At 43.9% G+C, this 20,804-nt stretch overlaps 1 protein-coding gene across 2 annotated transcripts; it reads right to left on the bottom strand.

Moving 5' to 3' along the window:
- Window positions 1-5,859: 5,859 nt before the first annotated feature.
- LOC142579169 (toxin-like protein 14) lies at window positions 5,860-19,158 on the bottom strand. 2 transcript variants are annotated; one of them, XM_075689116.1, is made up of 4 exons: window positions 18,827-19,158; window positions 13,147-13,252; window positions 10,093-10,187; window positions 5,860-6,671 (listed from the first exon to the last, which is right to left on the bottom strand). In XM_075689116.1, the coding sequence occupies exons 1-4, from the start codon at window positions 18,942-18,944 to the stop codon at window positions 6,607-6,609; spliced, it is 384 nt and encodes a 127-aa protein (XP_075545231.1). In that variant the 5' UTR covers window positions 18,945-19,158; the 3' UTR covers window positions 5,860-6,606. The 2 variants fall into 2 exon arrangements, with proteins under 2 accessions (XP_075545231.1, XP_075545232.1); XM_075689117.1 differs by having other exon boundaries at window positions 5,860-6,714; window positions 18,827-19,157.
- Window positions 19,159-20,804: the final 1,646 nt, after the last annotated feature.

Genomic DNA, 20,804 nt, shown 5'->3' on the forward strand with positions numbered 1-20,804 from the left:
ATTGTTCTTTACTTACGGTGTCGTTCCCAAAAGTAGATGCAAGCGTTCCAGTGCTGTAAAGGTCGGTTCGTGTTTTGTGCGAATGGACTATTGCTGTTACTGCGAGGTGATGTTGAATTAAATCCTAGACTTAAGATGATTTGGCTGATGTTCTGGCTGCAGTGAAAAAAGGTCGTACGAAGCAACATTCGAAACCATTTGCGCGCTCTAAAACATTGACATACATGTGTAGAAGTTATATTGAAGCAACCTTCCTCGAGAATTCTTACTGTTGAGGTAGATAGTCTTGAACAGAGAGACACAAGGCATGACGCCCAAGCTTAGTGGCTTCGGCGTTGTGTTGCTGAGCCCGATGCCACTGGTTGCATTCTTAGAGCCAACGCATTGCAATGAGGGTAGACTTCTCCAATCAGGCATCCCTCATAACTTACAAGGAAGCTAACCCGCAAAATTTAAAATTTAGGTAAATAACAAAGGTTATTTTTTTAGGTTCCTGCATTTACCCTGTCTTCACAAATAGAGAACGCCAGTACACGGTTGAAATTTAGGACAATGGAGTCTCGATGAGTTGATTCCGAAATCAGTTTTAGACGTTGTATTCTTCATTTTTTTTTGTCTTCCAAGACGAGCCGCCTGAATCTTGGCGGACCGCGAAACAAAGAGCAATGTAATTATGTTCCCGGCATTGCTCTTCAGTTATCCCAGATTGAATAGTTTCACAGACTTAACAAAGATTAAGGCTTACAAATGTAGACAGGCCATCACAAAATGCACATTTTTGAAGACAGTGTTTAATAGAACAGGGTCATAAGATAAGAAGGCGCTGACTTGGCAGCAGTAATGTTGTTGAACACAGAAAAATGCGAACTGATGAAATTCACTCGTAAGCGATCGATTTCCGCATTTCATTGCTATTTTTGTGAAACCCCGTTATTCAGACATCATCCTACAAGTTCTTGGGCGTTCACAACTACACCAAAAATTTCATAGTCCGCTGACGGTGACAAAATGCTTACGACACGATACGCCCGACTACCTGAAATAGAATCTTCGCGACGCGCCGTGCATACAGCTCAAAGCTCGCATACCCGTGACTCGTACGACAAAAACTTGAATATGCCTCATGTATGTGGTCACCTGATGATGCTGACCTAATCCTCTCCCTCGAATTCGTTCAAAACCGCACAGCACTTTTCATTGTCAGCGACTATAGGAGACGTTCCATCGCGACGGATAGAAGTGTGTGCATGAATAGAGAATCAATCAATCAATCAATCAATCAATCAATCAATCAATCAATCAATCAATCAATCAATCAATCAATCAATCAAGACAAGAACAAACTACTGCAGGCAAGCTTCCTTATCTATTTACATGTGGTTGTTAAACATCTTTTCTATGAATTTTCATAGCAGTAAAAAATGAAGGCAACAATAAACAAAGCTGTGCAAAGAAAGATTGAGAGGTTTAGATTCCTTTATGCTAATGTAGATAGAACCAGAAATAACATGCGGGTCATTTCATTTCAATGATTCTTATCAACTACGAGCGTCTGGTATAAAGTATTTGCCATCCATAGCTAATTGAGAATAGTATCGTAACTTTTACCTTTACTTTTTATTTTTATTTTAGTGAAATGGAGCTAATGGCTGTCACTTATTCAGTTCAAGCTTCGCGCCCGTGTGCGGAATGGATAGTGTTCTTTTCAAAGCTGCCAGAGGGCGCTACATGAGCTATTTTGTTAGGGAGCCCACATACGCGCGAGATTCGTAAAAGACGCAGTCGTGCGCCTAACCTACCTAACCTGCATGGCGCGAAGGTTTCCATTCTTATCCTGTCGTGACAAAGTGGCTTTCGTCGGCAGCGTAGCTCAGTTGGGTAATGCTGCCAGCTAGCCAAATACATTTGTTGCATTCTGGCGATTCAACATTATCTATAACAGGGAGCGTGAGTTCTAGGCGTATGCCCCCACTACTTGGCCATCGCTTAGCTTGAAATCATTTCTTCTAATTACTGATTGGCGCTACGTCCTGTAGCTTAACCACTCTTGATGAAGATCGTCTGAGTTCACCCACATTCACCCACTCTTCTGTACTCTTCAAGTAATTAAAAACGTCTGGTATGATGACACGTTATACGATGCTCCTCCAGAGCGAGGATAAGTTCTTACAGCTTCAATTCACAAGTGGCTATGACTCATGGCGAGTGCCGTACGTAGTGCCCTCTCATTTTTTCGACCATTTGAGGTACCGTGGGTGCGGTCGAAAGGCGGTGCAGGAAAGTGTGTGCATTCTGCCACCATCAGAATGCGGCCCTGCCGTGGTCGGGAACCATACCTGTGACTTTGTGCTCAGCTCCAGGTCGAGGCATTGCGGCGACCGTGAGCGTTGTTTGTTGCACCGCCGAAGTGCACAAGGGTTAGAGGGACGAAAAGAACCAAATAGAGCGTACAGAACGTAGAAATGGACAGCGTAATTGCGGTCTTGTCCTGTCCGCTCGTTCCACTTAGTGCTTCCTTTAATTTCGCTGGTCGCCTTCTTAGCCTATACGACAAATCAACTACCCTATAGCAGAGAACCGTAATGCTAAATTGACAGTATGTACTTCTTATTGGCATACATAACGCCGTCTTCGAGTGAGACGAGGTGATAATTTGAGATTGAGTGGCGCAGGGTATCTTTCTTTCTTCGTTAACACATTGATAGCGACAAAAGACGGCAGTGAACGCGTGATATTTTCCAATTAACTAATACATAAATAAAATTTACAAATTAACTTTTATAATTTATAATTTCATAAATTTGAATAAGCGTGTTTGAGGCAAGCAATGCTTTCTGAGGTAAACTTTTACGCCGACAGTGCTTTATTCTTTTCCTGAGACCACTTTTCACCGCATTATCACTGTTTTCAGGCCCTCCGCGTGCATGCGCGAGTTCATCGCGACTTTCCTACCCCTCCCCTCCCTCTCTCTATCTTATCTTTCTATTCCCTCTCTTTTGTCCCCCAGAGTAGGGTAGCCAACCAGATGCATCTCTGGTTAATATTCCCAGCTGCCTTCTCTCTTTATTTCCTGCTCCTCCCATTATCACTGTTATCAATTTATCGGTCGGGGCAAGACGCACCTACAGTATTCGAAATTTCAGGTATGTTTCCGGCGATTCTGTAGCCGGAGTCTTGTCTAATCAAATTGTGCGCATGGCGCGAATAATGTTGTACGTACATGTACACGAGCGTGAGGAATTTCTCTGGAATGTACGGTGGTACAGGTAGCCGATGGGCTGGACAGAATCCTTGAGGTGAGATTCAACGACCGACGACAATTGCTTTCGCCGCCGTTTTGAATCTCCTCATTTGAAGCGTGTATGACATACGTGTGGTCCAAGTTTAGAATAACGCGAGAAATCAACAATATAATTTTTGCAAGGTGCGCAGCTTCTCAGCATTTGATCGGTGCCATCAACCCTACAAGTACCGACAGGATCGCTGCTGCAGAATATTGGCGTTTCGATAAGTGACCGGTGTGCTGTAGCGCACAGTCCCACAAGTTCGTCGCATATGCGTCTTGTATTGCGCGTAATTGGAGTGTGGAAATTTAGCAGCGGTGGGTACCACGGCCACCAGTGGCGTAGCCAGGGGTAGGCACACCGGGCACGTGCCTCCCCCCTTCCCCCTTCCCCCCGAAAAAGGAATGCCTGGCTACGCCACTGGTGGCTACTGTATAGCTCCTGATTCTCCTCGCCTTCACTTCTTTTCGCCCCTGGGAGACGCCGGGTATAGCTGTTGCACTTTAGCCTAAAGTAAATCTATAACGGCTATCAGTGTAAAAAGTGCAACTATGCTACACATCCCTTCTTTCCCTGAGAGCGTCTGTTAACTATAGCCTGAATTAATCTTAATTTTATTTTTCATTATAAGCATGCTTGGAGCAATAAGAGACTTAAAGTAATTTCAAATAGGATAATGTTAATCTTGCGTTTCCTTAACTAATGTTCGCACGGGTAGCAAAGGTCAATACGAGCTGCATAATTTTCTGTCCAAATATGGTGGCTCAATTCAACTAGTTTTATCCACCGCATTTACCGTTCCGTGTTTATTTTCCCGAAACGCACACATACTGGCGACATCGGCTGTCTCAACGAAGTCGGCCAAAGTATTACACACCGTAAATCTTGAAAACTTCTCGAGCATGAATGTGGAGGCAAGCGTCAGTGAGCACGTCCCTCGGTAAAGCATTATAGTCCTGACTACTCTGCAGTACTATTTCGCACAGGCATACAAGTAATCTGAACCTCGCCCTTGTCAAATATCGAGACAACCTGTCGTCTAAAGAAACCATATTTCATTTGATTCCACGGCCACTTTGCGGAGCCTGCATAGAGCCTTTACGGTCTTGTGCGCATTAAACAATTTACTTATAAGCATTGATGAGCTGGACAGCGCCATGCTGTGAAACGCAGACTTTCAAATCTCGCATGAAGAAATGGGGGCAGTGGCAAGAGAGAAACTTTTGCCTCTTTTTGTCGCAAGAATGGCGCTAGGTCAAATTTTGTGTGAACTTTTCGTCTACACAAAGTTATCTGCAGAGTGACCACTGCGGCAACGAGCCCTTTATCGGCATCACGCTAAAGTTTACCCTTGTCATTATTTCGTGGATAGATATGAGCTATGGGTACTTTCATGATCGTCAACATACAGAACCGTGGTTTAGCTACGCGTAACTAGATTTGTTGGTAGATTTTGCGAATATGTTTCATTTTACAAGTCGCTACTCACCCACTAACTCTCTGACAACGAAAATGAGAAAGTTGGAGGTACGTATAGGTTTTTACAGCGGAATGTGTACTTTTTGGTAAACGCTGAAATTATGATCCTAATAACCACCCTCAACGCGTAATCGGTTGCATAGGTCATCTTTTTTTTTCTATTAGTCGCCTGCTGCAGGCGAAGGTGGTATATTGTGTCTGTGCCTTTCTGTTGCCGCTGCTGCCGAAACCCAAGTAATTTGTGCGATGGTGGAGCAGGTATCGTAAGAAGTGCCTACACTGGTGCTGTGTCGATACCCGCACGCCTTAAAAGCGCAACGCATTTTCGACATGACTACGATAGTGATAACCGTACCACTCCCACAACGCGATTCGCACTGACGCCCGTCACCATGTCACGAGGGCACGTCTGAGTACCCATTGGTGCCTCACTCTGTTCGTCTGCGCGAAGAGGCAGCATCACTATTAAAGACGCGCTAATTGCAAATAAAAAAGTGAACAGTTATTGTATGACGCAAAGAACAGTTAACAGAGGCACATAAAATACAATTTTAGGCAATTCATTAAGGCACCTAAGCAAAATAAGTACACGTGCACGTGCTTTGGGTGACGTGATGGTACACACTCTGGGTTGTTTCACTGTCGAGTGGCGCAACACGTCGTTCTTGTACCACTTTAAGAGCTAACTTAAGCGTATAAATTCATTTTCGTTAATGTCATACGCAATCTTCTGATTCTCGCCATAAGACAGACATATGATAGCTTCTTCCGTCCCCCTCCTCCTTGTCTTTTCTTCTCTCTCTTCTTCCTGAAATTTTCGTCTTAGTGTATCAATGAATGAAGGAATGAATGAATGAATGAATGAATCTCAACTTCTGCATTTTTAACGTCCAGCAGAAGAGGTGGGGTCTGTTTTCTGCGAAAGAAACTCAATCATGAACTCACAGGCGAGCAAATTCGATTGCGCAAGGAGGTCAGCGAACATGTTAACACTAAACTCACCTCCCTGTTTTCAGTTTTCGCACTAACTGGTGCGTCACTCGCCTTGGTCAACTCCGCTGTGAAAAAAAAAAAGAAAGAAGACAAAACACTGGCCGAGGTGTTACGACGAGTAGATTTATTATTAATATTTTATATGTCCCCTGGTAGTCCGGATCGCTCTTCGGCGTCACTGCGGCCAAGACCGACCGTGGGCAATGATTCTGTCATGTTGATCTCTTCGACCGCACGCGACTCTGCGCCACTGTTGCGGCCTCTCTCTAACACCTTTTTGATAAGTCTAGGACTCAAGGTTCGCGCGCTGCTGCGGCCACTTCTGGCCATCGGCTTCGCGGCTTCAGGAGCAGCACGCTTCATGGCAGGCACTTGGTCTGGACCCCTCGCTGGTTTCGAGTCGGACTCGAGCAGTATTTTCCTCGCTTGTTGCGTCAATGAGCCCATATTGCTTGGCGCTAGCCCTGAACGAATGAAAAACAACAAGGACTTAGGAGTGAACGGGGTATATTGTTCTGCCGCTGGGTCTTCTCCGTAAGGTCGCTGACATGTACAGTGCAACGCGGGGCTGTATTCACAGTGGTCTGCATGCTAATGTGCTGTGCGCGTCACGATTACATTGAACGGATGACAAGTATGTGGTCACGCTCACTGCAGCACAAATTAGATTTCAAAAGGAAGCTTCAGTTCGAGCATGATGGAAAGTACGCCTTGCCAACCACATATTAAAATTTTCAATGAAACTCGGATATCTTTTTTTTAAAGAAGATTTAGCTTAAAACACACATAAACAAAACCGAACATCATTGCTAGCACATATTGAGGCACTGGACTTCATGTCGTACGTACATCAACCTGGAATGGTAGGAGGATGAGGAGTGTTGCCTGCTGCTGGCAGACCTAGCCGAGAGCCACCTGCCAAATGTGGTATGGTCTGAAGTCTGTCGTCGCCTTCCATCTGGTAACAACTCCCGGCATCACAAGATACTTCACACAGAGTGCCACACGTTATGCAAACTCCGTCGCAAACACTGTTCACAATTCACTGTTATGCAAACACTGTTCACAATTCTTACTTAAACAACCGCATTATAGAGCAACTTTACAATCAACCTATAAGCACCACTTTCCTGAATATCTGATGTACTCGCGGGAACAAAATGTCACTTGCACTTGAGTGTATTTGCATTGTCAAGCTCTTCGTGACATTGACCATTTCTTACTAGAGTGTCCTGAATTTGATGCAGAACGTAAAGTATTAATAAAGGGATTAAGACGAGAGAAATCCCCTGGAACGTCAGCCATGCTTGCATATGTATGATTTCTTGCAGAGTCGTCTAGCCTGCTACTCTGCTCAGGTAGAAAGGGAAGACGGTAAAAATAGGGGACTGTGGAGTAATGATGAGAACAGGCAGTAGGATGCGATTATTTACGCGTTCGCTTTCAAAAGGCCTGTTCACTACCTTGAATCCAGGCCTGTGTCACCTAATTTTACAAGATAGTATTGGTGGTTCGCTTCACTGATATGTCCGATCAAGTGAGCAGGAACACTTTTTTCGTTGAACAGCCGGTTGTTAAGTGGCGCTAACGAAGAGATCAATGCCTGGTGTTCACAGTCCTATTGCGGACAAGCAACACGTGTATGTGCTGCATTGTCCCAGGTACTTTGCACGCATCACAGTCTTAAACAATGCGCTGAAAACCAAACTAACGGTGCTGCCCCATTTAAAATGACAGGAAGATTATGTGTATAAATGAGGTAGCATAATTAAGCCGCAAGTACGTGTGATGCATGGATGACAAACTACAGAAAAGTTGGCCAACCTGAACCGAAAATCGTTATTTCTTACTTTAGGAATCGCTAATGAGAGATTAAAAAAATGTAGCGTTCCAGGTCAGTTCTGGTTTGAGCAAAAACAATAGAGAGGTTTAGCTTGTCCGGTATTCCGGTAAAACGCAGGCGGATGGGGCTGGGCGTTGGGGCGTTCGGGTGGAGGCGCAAACGTGAGCGGTCTGCATGGTGCAGCCACCTGGTGGCGCAGTGCTTAAACAGACAGAAACAGCTAATATTGCATTAACCGAGCGTATTCTTCTTCGCTGCTAGTGTAAATTTTTGGCACTGCCGTAATCGTGTTTCTACCAAAAAATTGCGCACGCAACAAAGTCAAATACACTTGGTTACTGCAATATTAGCCGTTTCTGTCTGTTTGAACACTGGGCCACCAGGTGGCTGCACTTTGCAGACCGCTCACGTTTACGCCTCCGCCCCAACGCATGCGTTTTACCGGAACACCAGACAAGCTAAACCTCTCTAATGTTTTTTTTTTGGTTTTACGTTTTGGTTTCAGTTTTGATTTGACACCCTCGTTCTAATAGTGAATAACCTCGTTCTAATAGTGAATACAGGATGCGCCGCGCAATGTGCACTTGGGTACGCTTCTACGCATTTGGCTATGCAAAAAGAAATAATTCTGCTGGCCGCACTGCAACTGACTCGCTTATGTCTGGCCGACACCTGAACATCGGCCGGCAAAGAGGGTGGCATACAAAGAGAGCACAATAGGGACAAATACAGAGAGTCATGGGGGTGAAGAAAGAAAATGAGAGTTTTCAGTATTTAGATTATCTACAATAGCGGCTATTAGCTCAATTCACTCATAGATATTGCCTACCGATCAGGGGACAGTATGAGTGCATGCATAAAATGCACTTAGCCGACCATTGTAGACAGAATGATATTTCAGAAGTTTGCAGGTCATTTGCAGGCCCCGCCTTTTTCTCATGTTGAAGTGTTGAGGCAATTTTTAATGTGGGCACGCAACTTGTATGTTTGTACGGCCCACACACGGGTGGCATTGTTTGCGCATATACAGGAGAAAAGGTCTGAATACAAGACGCGTCCTATTACTATGCGAACAATGTCACCAGGTACTCTGTCACCAGGTACTTTCACTAGGTCCATATAGTAAAACGCTTCATTGCGGCACCCAGTGCGTCATCACGTTTGAGGATGTCGGTGCTTAGGCGGACCAAGCAAATGTACAGTGTGAGACGTCCCCACAGCGATGTGACGAGGACGAAGGCGTTGTGCGATGCTTGCCACTCCCCCTCCCCCTCCCCACGTGTAGGGTAGCAAACTGGATCAAGTCACGTTAACTTCTTCGCCTTTCCTTCCTCCCTTCTCTCTCCTGTTGAGGAAACAATAGCGATGTCAGGTGTATGCACTGACAAGTGCGACACATATCTAGCTACATTTAAGAATTCTGTACGTCTTGCGCCACGCACCCATTCCGAAGGGTTGGCCAGGTTTTGGCACAGACACAGTGGCGCTTATTAAAAGACAAAATATTTAATATAACGCGCTACTGTATATGGAGGGCGGTGTGCTTTGTAGATACCTACGAGCAGACAATACATGTTATGCTTTTATGCAGGAATACTTTGTTTTTATTACGCAACAACACGTGTGCTTACTGGCACCACATTGTAGTTCGGTACGCAGAGAAAAGCTAAATGATGAGGCTCCCTACCTGGTAAGTAAACATCAGAACACTCCCGTGGCTCGACAAATCATTTTATGAGACTAAGTGAAAGTAAATTTTAGTCTATTTCTTGCTGCCACGACGGAAAGCAGGAAGCAAGAAAATACGGGGATTCAAGCGGGAAGCTTGAGCGCTGCCTGATCTTCACGCAATCATGGTGACCGACGGAAGCCGCCTCGGCAGAGAGAATAAAAGTACTGCACGTTAGCAGTTAGGTCGCTGCCGATAGTTAGTGTGGCAGTTAACTTTATTATGGCTGGTCGCTGCAATGAAGCTGCATTTTCTCCGGTTATACTCTGCGCCGTAAAGCGGCTCCACCAACTCGGCTGTTCATTCAGCTCGTACGTCTCCAGTAACCTGGTGTACTTTGAGCTGCAATACGTTTATGGACAAGCTAAAATTGAAGTAGGAGATAGCTTGTCCATAAACATTAGAGAGGCTTATCGTGCCCGAGATGGCTCTCAAGGCAATAGCGTTTGCGTAATACCGGGTTAGTAGATGCTGGTAGCGTCCTCTTTTAACGTTTTGCCTAACGACGATACTTTTAGACAGGTTTTCGTGCTACTTCAGTGCTCTTGTAAAAAAAAAAAAACACACATTTGATAAGGCAGCTTGTTCACGATTACGCCACCGCCGAAAATTTACACGAGCAGCGTAGTAGAATACATTTGGTAAATACAATAATGCACTGCACAAACTAGCCGTCACCTAAAGAAACCAATAAAAACAAAACAGAGTATGATATGTGGTCCTTCTTACCAGTCCGCATAAATATAACATTTTAAACAACTGACCTGTCTGGCAAAGCAGCTTTGTGCAGCACTCGGGGAAGCGCCCTTTGCCCGGGATCTCTCTGCAGTTCTTGCCCCTCGGCTGCGGCTTCCCGCAGCTGCAGTTTCAAATGGTTGGTAACATCACTCTCATCGCCGAGAAACGTCTGCGCACTGATGGGCGATGTCTGTACAGTATCTATCGAAAGTTTCCGAGCCACTCCGCGAGCTATAAAGGTCCGTCAACAAAGCCCGTCGCTCAGCTTTCCTGGCCAGGAAAGCCACCCAAACGTTCAGATTTAGGGATGTTTCCTCACGGACCGGTGTTCGGTCGCCTGCCACTCACTGTAGCCATCAACGTGATCATAACAATGGCCTCACCACAGTCGTGTGCAATTGCTACAGCTCTTGCAAACGAGAATCTTGCGAATGTGCGCCCAAAAGCAGGTTCAAGGGAACTGGCTCTACCTGCCGCGGTAGCATAGTGTTTATGGCATTGCGCCGCTCAGGTCAGGGGTTCGATCGCAGTGGCCACACCTCGATGAAGGCGTAATGGAAAAAGCGTTCATGTGCTTAGATTTTGGTGCAAGTTAAAGAACCTCATGTGGTCAAAACAATACAGCTACCCATTATGCGGCGCGCCTCATGATCAGATCGTGGTTATGGCACGTAAAACCCCTGAACATAATTTTTCGTTTTAATCAGTTGTCTATCTCTTTGAATATCTGAGTCTTTGGAGTAACACAAACTCAACCGGTGAATTTAAAAAGCGGCTGCGAAACCCCCCGCCCCCCCAACCAAATTGCTGCTCAGTTTTGAGGTAAATATTTGCGCAGGCTCTCGTATAAAAGCCGCAAGCCGAGTGCTCCCATTCTGAAAGCTCTTTAATGTGACTCGAGCGAGCGGAAACGTCAGGGGCTACTTGAGAAATGGGAAAAATATTTGCTAGCATTCTTCGGGAGGTACTTGCACTAGGTGTAAAAAATTTCGGATTGCTTAGCCATGGAAAACTCACTCTTATTTAATAAATCACCCTTTACACAGTCGGTTAACCTCTTTGCCTGCGTTGTGGCATGGTGACCTTGCGTTTGAGCAGTGAAATATACCTTCTGGTGTACCGGCAGGTAATTTTTATATGCCTGCCTTTAGGAATGTCAACTATAACTAATGTCGAGTAGATTACGCTTCGCAATGCCTAATCTATAATGGCGTGTCGCATATAGTATAGCAGCCAACATAATTTTCTTCTAGTGTTTTGAGAGTATCTGGTATTAGCACAAGACATGTCAGCTACTTCTGCTGATTGCTTGGCAGTCTTTCGTTCTCGATTGTCGATTCTCAGTGAACTGCCCACCTTGGATTTTTCCTCCATCGCAGATAAAGGCCGACATACCTAGTTGGACTGTACAAGAAAAGTGCTTTTCGCGCCCTCTTTGCTAAAATGTTAACCCTGTGTCACCTACATGAGTATTGCAATGAAAGCATACACATTTATACCAACGGCTCAACAACTTTGTTAGGACAAACATTTGCATTTGTATTGTAGTCGCTCGGATTTCGTCGCAGTTGTCGTATTTCACATGGGACATCATCAATTTTAATTGAGCTCCATACAATACCACAGGCCGCAAAATTCATTTAAGTGCTAGACAAACCTGCTATGTTGTTTATTCTAACGGATTGAAAGTCCACTCTTCAATGCCTGCAGTAATTTTGCCCGTGTGATCGAAAGGCAATGATCATCAATCATATTTCACAGCTAGCTGCATCGTCAGGCCATCAAAAGAAGCTGCAATGAATTCTTAGAAATGTCGGTATAGCAGGAAACACTGAAGCTGACGAAGTGGCTAGAGACGCGCATCATTCCACTACTTTCACGCTACTAACCAATTTACAGAGCTTGATGCTAACGTCCGAACGAAAGAATTGTGCAAGTTATAATAATACAAGTTCATCAATTTGAAGCCAATTCTGTGAACAGTATTCTCTATAGCGTTGACCCTCATATACAGTTTTCGATATTTGCCGGTGGTGGCCGTGACATAGACCTGTAACGTGTCACATTGGAAGTGACGTATACATGCAGCTTTTTGTATCGTACTGTATAAATCGTTAAGCTATGCCATGCTGCAGGTGCGACCATTCGCCGGAACAGGTAAAACATGTTATAATAAGCTCTCCTTAGGCTTAACAGCAAAGATGTACTTTGAAGGCAACAATAATGACCCTTTATCATTGTCCTTTGAGCATAGAAGCATTGCTTGAGCCTTGGGATAGGGCATCATTACGACGATCAGCCCTGAATTTTTTTATAGCATCCTTTACTGAAAGTGACATGGTTTCTCTGTATTACTACTTTGTATGTCCTTGTGCGTTATTGTTCTATCACAGTATTCTGTGCAGGATATAGATCGATTTGTGTTTAATTCTAGAAAGTGCAGAAATGATTGTTTTTTTACATTGACTGTTTAGGCATGTTTACGAAACGTGCTTTAATTCCGGAAAGCATTTTTCTTCATATCACTTCATGTTGTCACCCTTTATTCATTGGACAATCGATTGTTTATAGAGGAGCCGGTGTCACAACAGCTGCCAACATTTCAAATTTTATTTTGATAAATTGCACCATATAGAAATCTATTGAAAGATTTCGTCCCATCTGCTATGCTAGCAATTTTCTTGTTGAGATGACCCTGTCCAGGATCATTTCGGCGATATTTAGGAAACGCAAAACACGCTGTGATCGTGGTGCTCTTCTATCATCATTGGCCTTCAGATATAAGCTGTCCTAATAATAAGAGCTACAATTTCACATCTTCAAAGCACGAAACGGACTCTTCCACACCTTATGATTTCAGTCAAACGCATGTATGACAAGTTCGTAAGAATAGCAGAAGCAAATGAAGATGTTTAAACAAAGATAACGAAAATGCGCACCCGCGTGGGACCTTCTGCAGGAATTTGATGTGCCACTTCCAGACAGAACACTCATAAGCGGAAGCTCTCGAAATTTCGTGTTCATAAAGTGCATGACACAAAACCGGCTAACGAAGCTGTCGAACACTCTCGGTTACTTACCTGGATGTAACGGGAAATCCCTGCATGCATGTCATCTTGATGCAGCGTGCGTCGTCATACCAGACCTGGCCCTCTGATTTTGTGCCATCTGGCGTTGTGCAGCTTTCTACAAAAGAAAAGCAAAGCAAGCGTTCTTTTGCTGCTCTTCTCTTCTTTTCGTATAGCCCGCCTTAATCGTGAATCTACTCAATGTGTTCAGAAACTTTGGAACATCTAACGCTCGTTCGTGGTGACGTGGATGCATTAAGCCTGATAATACTGCGTCGATCGATATCTTTTATCCGAATAACGGACAGATTTTATTCCGATAAAAAAAGTGTATATATGAATACTGCGATCTTTTGCCCAGATCATAGCAGTGTGGATGAACATTTTGTCGCCTACAACAAAGAGATAGGCACAAAAACACAAGGGTGGTCATAATTACAAAAAAGACCAATAAAACAAAACACACATAAACAACAGTAAAAGTTAAGGCTAGGAGTTTTTAAAGTGGTGACAATAAGTCCTGTGTTACGACATCGTTGCTGAGATTTTTCCAATCTGTAACGGTCTGAGATAATTAAGAACAGTTAACGCATTTAACACTAGTAGATAATGACTTAATCGGGAGAGAATGACGTTTCTGAATTGAATAGCGTGTGGTATATGTAAAATACTAGAGGTATCTGCGGTATACTGCCCTCTCACAAAGTGACAGAAATATTTTAGGTGGCAGGTGTGATTTCTTTGCGCAATGGATTGTAACCCGTTTCATTTCAATAACTCGCCCATCGATGTTCGGCCATACGCATTATAAGTAAAGCGCAATGCCTTCTTTTAATTTTTTTCCAATTCCTTAAAATTAGCCATAATAAATGGGTCCCATATTTTAACTGCATATTCTATAATTGGACTAATTATAAACTTATGGGCGAAGAGAGACAGCAGATGGGGCAAGTTTCGGGGAGCGCCTTAAAGAAACAGGAAGGGTCAACGAAGTGCCGACGCTAAAAAAAAAAAGACAAGGTTGACGTACATGACGATTCAAATGATTCGATGCTTAAATCTTTATTATACTTCTATTCTGTCTCTTTCTGTCTCTCTCTAATGTTCATTAGTCTATAATTTAGTACCTTATTCATATCGCATTTCACGCACAATTACATCGACCTTGTCTTATTTGGCGTCGACACTTGGTTGACCCTTACTTTTTTTTTCTGGAACTGATTACACGATAGCTAGGTCCCAGATACGCCATGTCCGTGGGTAGTTAGCAAAGAAGACCTTGTCTTCGATAGCACGCAAATTCGACGTGCGCGACAAATCGTGTGGCGTGCGGGAACATCCGGGGCACCTGGCGCGCGTGTGTAAGTTAGTGCATACTCGGCAGGTGGCGCTAATAGCAAAGTATTGCGCACTCGATTAGCGTCGAGTGTTTATAGCTAATTATATTTTTTACTTATATCCTTAGTTATTGACTATGGCTACGTGTTCTCGGCATGGAGAGTTATCGTTTAATACGGTCTTCTTGTTCGTACGACATTCTAACCAACCACTTCTTTTTCTGGAATTGGTTACAGGATAGGCACATCCCAGACTCGTCAAGCCCGTGTGAAGTCGCCGATCAAGACTTCGTTTCCAAAAAGCTTACGTAGGCAGTCAGCCATGAAAGCCATGTCGGCCGCATTTCGATGGCGGCAAAATGCGAAAACACCAGTTTACTTAGATTTAAGTGCACCTTAAAAATAACCCCAGGTTGTGCAAATTTCCGGAATCTCCCACTACGGCGTGCCTCATTATCAGGTCGTGGTTCTGGCGCGTAAAACCCCACAGTTTGATTTTGATTTGATTTAGTCATCACAGCGTAGATATGCCTAGAAAGATTATCATTAAACCACAGACAGAGGTATCTATAGCTGGTAATTTCTGATAAACAAATATTAGGAACACTATGCATAGCACTAGGGAACGATCTTTTTTAAGGTTATTCTAATGGCGACAATTTTTTGATAAATAATTTCCATCTGCCATTCTTTACATGTGCACTCTAGCAAGATTATTATTGAACCTAATTTGATCCTCGATAAAAGTTTTCTTATAAAGCAGAAAGTAAGCGGCATAAAGCCAAACAGTAAAAGAAGTGTCATTAAAATATTAATATAAGTATCACCACCACCACCGTTATTATTATTATTATTATTATTATTATTATTATTATTATTATTATTATTATTATTATTATTATTATTATTATTATTATTATTATTATTATAATCCACCCATCAACCTCTGATTTCGCTTCTCCGATCACCATAGCTCCTTACAAGTATTATTTGTTTTAAAAGCATATATACATTTCACAGGAAAGAGAAAGCGATGATCAGGATGGCAATTGCCACCGGAAGGCGTATAAGTAACAAGAACAAACACCGACCTAGTGCAGCTACTTAGGGTACGCCAGAGTAAAAAGCAGCAGCTTTGCCTGAACAATCCCCATTAAAAGCAACAAATTGGTAGTATTTCGACAGACAAGCTCTAACGCTCCCTAATAACTGACCGTTCCTTATCAAGTAACTCACTCTGTGAAAAAGCTTGTTGCGGGGGGCCTAATCAGAAACTTTCCTGAAAAATAGCGACCATTTGTTTTCCTTCATTTACTGCGGTAGCAAAATCATGAATCGTTTCAAGTGATTGTATGGTGGTTGAATAACCTCGCCGAAAGCTGTGCTTCACGCTTGTTAAGAAACTGTGATTTTTCAAGAAATTCGACTGTTTGTACAATGTATTATCTTCTAGAATTTTGCTAGACGTAGACATTAATGAAACTAACCGATAATTCTTAGTCAATATTTTGTCTCCTGTTTTAAGCAAAGGCTTGACACTCTCAGTCCTCCAACCATCCAGTAACGCACCTTGATCCAGGAAACAAGTGAACAACACGCATAAATACTTCGCACACCACTTAGCATAACATTCCAGAAAAGCATTCGGCATGTTATCAGGTCCTGGCGACTTCTTAACATAAACGTTCTATAGTAAGATAAGGAAATTTTCAGAAATAATACAGTTAGTTATAGGAGTAGAAATCAACAGGAATCAGGACACATGGAATATGGAAAGCAACCTATAGCAACAAGCCTTTCAACAGTGTTGCCATGTGTGCATCTGTCATGCTATTTCATAGATTACGTTATTATACCGCGATAAGGGCGAGTGGACCAACGCACGTTTACGTCACAGGCTGAGAGAAAAATCTGTGCGGATTACGATCCATGCATGGCCTTCAAACCTACCGGCTTCAGGGGGAGAGAAATTTAATAACGCTTGTGCACACTTTATTGGATGCACGTGAACAAACTCCAGGTGGTCAAGACTAATCGAGAGTCCACAACTACGGGGTGCGTCATAATGAGATAGCTTTTTAAGCGGGTAAAACCCTTCCTGTCTGCATGTGTCTCGGTCAAAAAAAAAAAAAAAAAGAAGGAAGCAAAACAACAACAACAGCCCATGAACACAGACAAAAACAACATAGAAAAATATATGTAAGCTTACGTAACTGTCGTTTCTTCTATAAGGTCGCAATCTATAGCAATTCTAGAGTGACAGTCTGACCTCATTTTGGTTACGTTATAACTATACATCCTTTTAATTGTACCGTAAAGAAGATTTGCACGCCAGAACTATATCTACGTTTTTCAGAAATGCGTCTGTTTTTACCTGTGGTTCTCAATTGCTAAAAAGATAATAAATGAACTATGAAAAAAAAAGACCGAAAAACAATGAGACATCTTTCTTCTTTTTTCTTTCCTTATTTCTCCTCCTTTCTTTTTTTGGCAGCTATGTGGTGGTGCCACTCAATGCAGTAAAAAATGTCTGTGCGAACTGTCGGTAAAAATGACATCCGTTCGAAATTGCGCTGAAATTTCAGAGCAGCACAGAAGCTAGCGCAGTGAAACTTCGGTGGTCGAGAGCTCATATACAAGGGGGGGGGGGGGGTAAACTTTAGAGTTGTATTTAGTCTATTTGGCTCATACAAACTGAAAATGAGTATTTGGTGGGAGAACACACTATCCTGGCTGAATGGAGCCGGTGAACGAGCTAAGCATGGGTACCACATGGCCCCATGGTTGTTCGACTACCACGGGCTATGGTGGTCATGACCTGCATGGCGGCAAGGACAACTTCGGTGGAATGGGTGTTTGATTGTGCAAGGTCGCGCAAATCTGTCGTCTAAATTTGCTTTTTGCGGTAAGCTCTCGGGACTTGAGTTGATGTTTTCACGAATATTTAGTTTAAATACACGCAATTAGACTGCTCATACATACGCAATAACACTTCTATGAGAGCTTTTATTTAGTAGAAGCTATCTAATGCACCAAGCGTTTCAATTGTGAATATACAATGTGAAGCATTGTAGCGTTGTTTCGATCATCTTTTACACTGACCTCGAAACATTGCGAGCATCGCTTGAGCTAAGCTAACGTTCACGTCCTTTCATTTACCTGCTGTGTACACCCACGGCGGGGATACACCTTGTGTGAGGAGACGCACGGTGACATGTTGTCAAATCGTTGCTGAGACTTTCTGCACGCAGACTTGTCTCTCTTCGGTGGTAACGGCAGCCGCGTCGCTTTAACTCTCAATCGTGGACCTCACAGAATTGATTGCCGTCCTCGCCCACAATTGCACCGCTGCGTATAGTAGTACCTTTTCTAATCCTCAGACATGTAACTCTGTAAGTTAACATTTTCCTCTCTTGGTTTCGTTTTGTTCGTCCGTAGATTTTTTGTGGGATGTTTTTTTTTCCAGAAGTAGAGGGCCGTTAGAATCATAATGCGGAAGCCAGGGACTTGTTTCTGGACTGCACAGCGTCTCATGGATGTATTTCTGTCGCCATATTATCCCCATGCTGCGACACAGTTTGAAGGCGCAGGGATGTTGCCAGGCATGCTGTCTGCTGACGCTTTCTTTAGCATAGAAGTGCAGTATATGTTCACGAATCATATAGCAGCCTCCAATTTATATTTCGCATTTCTACAGCTGCTGACGCTTCGGCAGCAGCATAGTCGTGGCAGCAACTTTTACGTAATGATTGACACCACCAGTATTATTTTTCCAGGGATAATATAAAGGAAGGTTGCGCAGGGTGGGGGCGTTTAAAAAAGTTTCGGTTTATCAGAATCTCACTTAGATGCCTCCGCTATTACTGCTGTTGTAAGGTACGAATCCGCGCCGCAATACGGTAACCATGCAGATAAGATTTATATAAGCGCCGGGGGAATCGGAAAGTCCGACTGCTACCACATATCATTGTAACCGAGCCTATGTTGCACACATTCAATATAAAAGAAAGCGTCCTTTTTGATAACCGGTTATCTTTATTGTATTGTTAAGGGTGGACTGAACTGCAATACGCGTACGTCAAATCAAGCGAAGCTGGCTGCACTTACGCTAAAGAAGTAAAGCTTCGGACTTAGTAGACGCGGGCGACTTGCGTACGCTAATGCGGAACCAGCCTACGTAATAAACAGCTTCAATGGCACTAAGCGCGCCCAGAACCTTATCTACAATTACGCGGTGCCGTAGCGGTCGCTAAGACCTGGATCGCTTGCTCTAAGGCTCCCAACAAAATTAACCGCGACGTGCCAATTGTTCACCGAGGAAGCCAAGAAAAGGGGCGATGTCTGTGTAGACTTACTCTTAACAGAATACGCCGTGGAGCGTTGAATGAGAAGAGCCGATGCGAACGCGATCAGGTACAGCGACCGCAGGTCCCATTTGTGAGGCGACATGCTGAGGACGCGTGGCAAATCCATCCGGTGCTTAGCGATCCTTTGTGGGCGGGAGGTCGAAGGAAGGAGGAAAAGAAAAGATGAGAGGGGAAATAAAAAAGAATGAGGAAGGGGAAACGAGTGGTTCTGTACTGTAGCTTGCCTCCGCACGCACAAAACACTTCTTATAGGGAGCGCTTCTTGGGCGAAATCAAGCTCTAAAAGAAGGAATACCGGAGAGAAAAAGATGTGCCGGGGAGAAATGGAAGCTTCCGAGAATAGAGAGGGCGAACGTAGAAGGGCGCCTCGCAGGGCTCGAGAGAGTTAGCTGCTCGCGCACGCAATCACGACCTGTCGCTTTGACACCTTGGTCCCCTGCAACCCTCGATTTCTTTCTCACCCTCAGCGAGTGCGTTCAGAAACGCAACAGCTGACAAGCTATGCCATACACGTTCGTTTGCCTCTAGTCCTCCTCCCAGACGGCGTGCTTGGCAAAGAAAAAAAAAAAGGACTCGTGTCTAGAGGGTCGGTGAGCGGAAATCATTTCGCGCTATTGTTATTCGATGACCGGCGATTGACGATGACCTGCGTTGGGTAACGGGCACGTGAATCATTGATGGGGGTAAAGACTTGACTAGACCCAAAACAGCAACAAAACGACAAAGATAAGAACGAATCCGCGTGCTTTATTTGGGGTCTTGTTTCTAACCTTTCGAGGGTGCTCTGAGAGATCGCGCGTGCTGTGCGGGCGCGAGCCAGGCGTTCACTGCTGCCAAGACGATAGGCGGCGGCTCGCTCCTTTGTTGCCCTTATTGAGACGACGCGCCGCTTCCAGCTGCGGCTAATTGCTTCCGCTTACTTTAGGGGGACCAAGTTGGCCGCTTGTACCGTACGCCAAATGGGGACAGTGTTTTGTCACGTGAACGATGATTTACGTTTCTTGTGGAAGCTCGCGAAAGCAGAAACGGCCGAGCTTTGTTGTTATCTGTCTCCGCAAATAGCGTGTTTCCATCATAGGCGCGTGCTGTATGACAGGAGTAGCAATCGCGTTTATCTGAAGTATGGCCGCCTTAACGATGGCACCCAGTCGAACAAGAGCTTTCTCGTTCAAGGTTTTCTTCGATATAACGCAGCTTGCGTACAGCTGATTACTCGCAATTTGTTCCAATCAAACTGTCCCATAAACATGTCGCGCGGTGTGCAGAATATTGCTTTCATCTGTATAGATAGGTTATTTCATTTTCTGCAGGACGAGGCTATTTTATTTGCTGCACGACAACGCAACGCCCACCTAACTGATCTTCCGTGCTTTGTTCTCAGCTACCCTATCAATTTCCTAAGCTGTCTTGTAACATGGCGAATCACGAGAGCTCACTGTAGTGGTAGAAAAAAGTCCTTTTTCGCGAATCATTCTGAAGACATAAAAATATAAATCTTGATTTTATTAGGAAATCATGGCTCTTTTTAATCAATACGAAGTGCATTCTTTAGATCAGCGCGGCTGCCTTGATTTATATTCTGAAGTGTTGTTTGTCCGTCTAATAAACGTTCGATAAAATGTGAAATCAACTCGACCATTTAGTTTTGGCATGAACTGTTCTATCTGACACGGATTGACACGGATTTCGCTACAATAAATTATTATTTTGATTAGGCTTGGTCAGCATGCACCTACGGCATGCAAATAAGTATCTGTCATAAATTTGCTGCTTTTATTACTGCATGCACTTCTGTGTTAACTGAGGTTTTTTAGCGCACGAAAAGGGACGCAGGACAGTGGCAAGACGCGGACACAGCGCTAACTTCCAACAATTGTTTTATTCCACGAAGCGGTACACACATATATAGGGAACAGACACCACCGTGCGCATGCGCATATGTACTGATTTTTAGTAAGATGAGACA

The sequence above is a fragment of the Dermacentor variabilis genome, chromosome 4 (assembly GCF_050947875.1).
Source record: "Dermacentor variabilis isolate Ectoservices chromosome 4, ASM5094787v1, whole genome shotgun sequence".
Taxonomy (NCBI): domain Eukaryota; kingdom Metazoa; phylum Arthropoda; class Arachnida; order Ixodida; family Ixodidae; genus Dermacentor; species Dermacentor variabilis.

Coding starts and splice junctions, on each gene's coding strand:
- LOC142579169 (XM_075689117.1), bottom strand. CDS start 18,944: ATGGATTTGCCACGCGTCCTCAGCATGTCGCCTCACAAATGGGACCTG. Junction 13,253..18,826: donor CACGGCGTATTCTGTTAAGA/GTAAGTCTACAC, acceptor TTTCTTTTGTAG/AAAGCTGCACAACGCCAGAT. Junction 10,188..13,146: donor GGATTTCCCGTTACATCCAG/GTAAGTAACCGA, acceptor TTGAAACTGCAG/CTGCGGGAAGCCGCAGCCGA.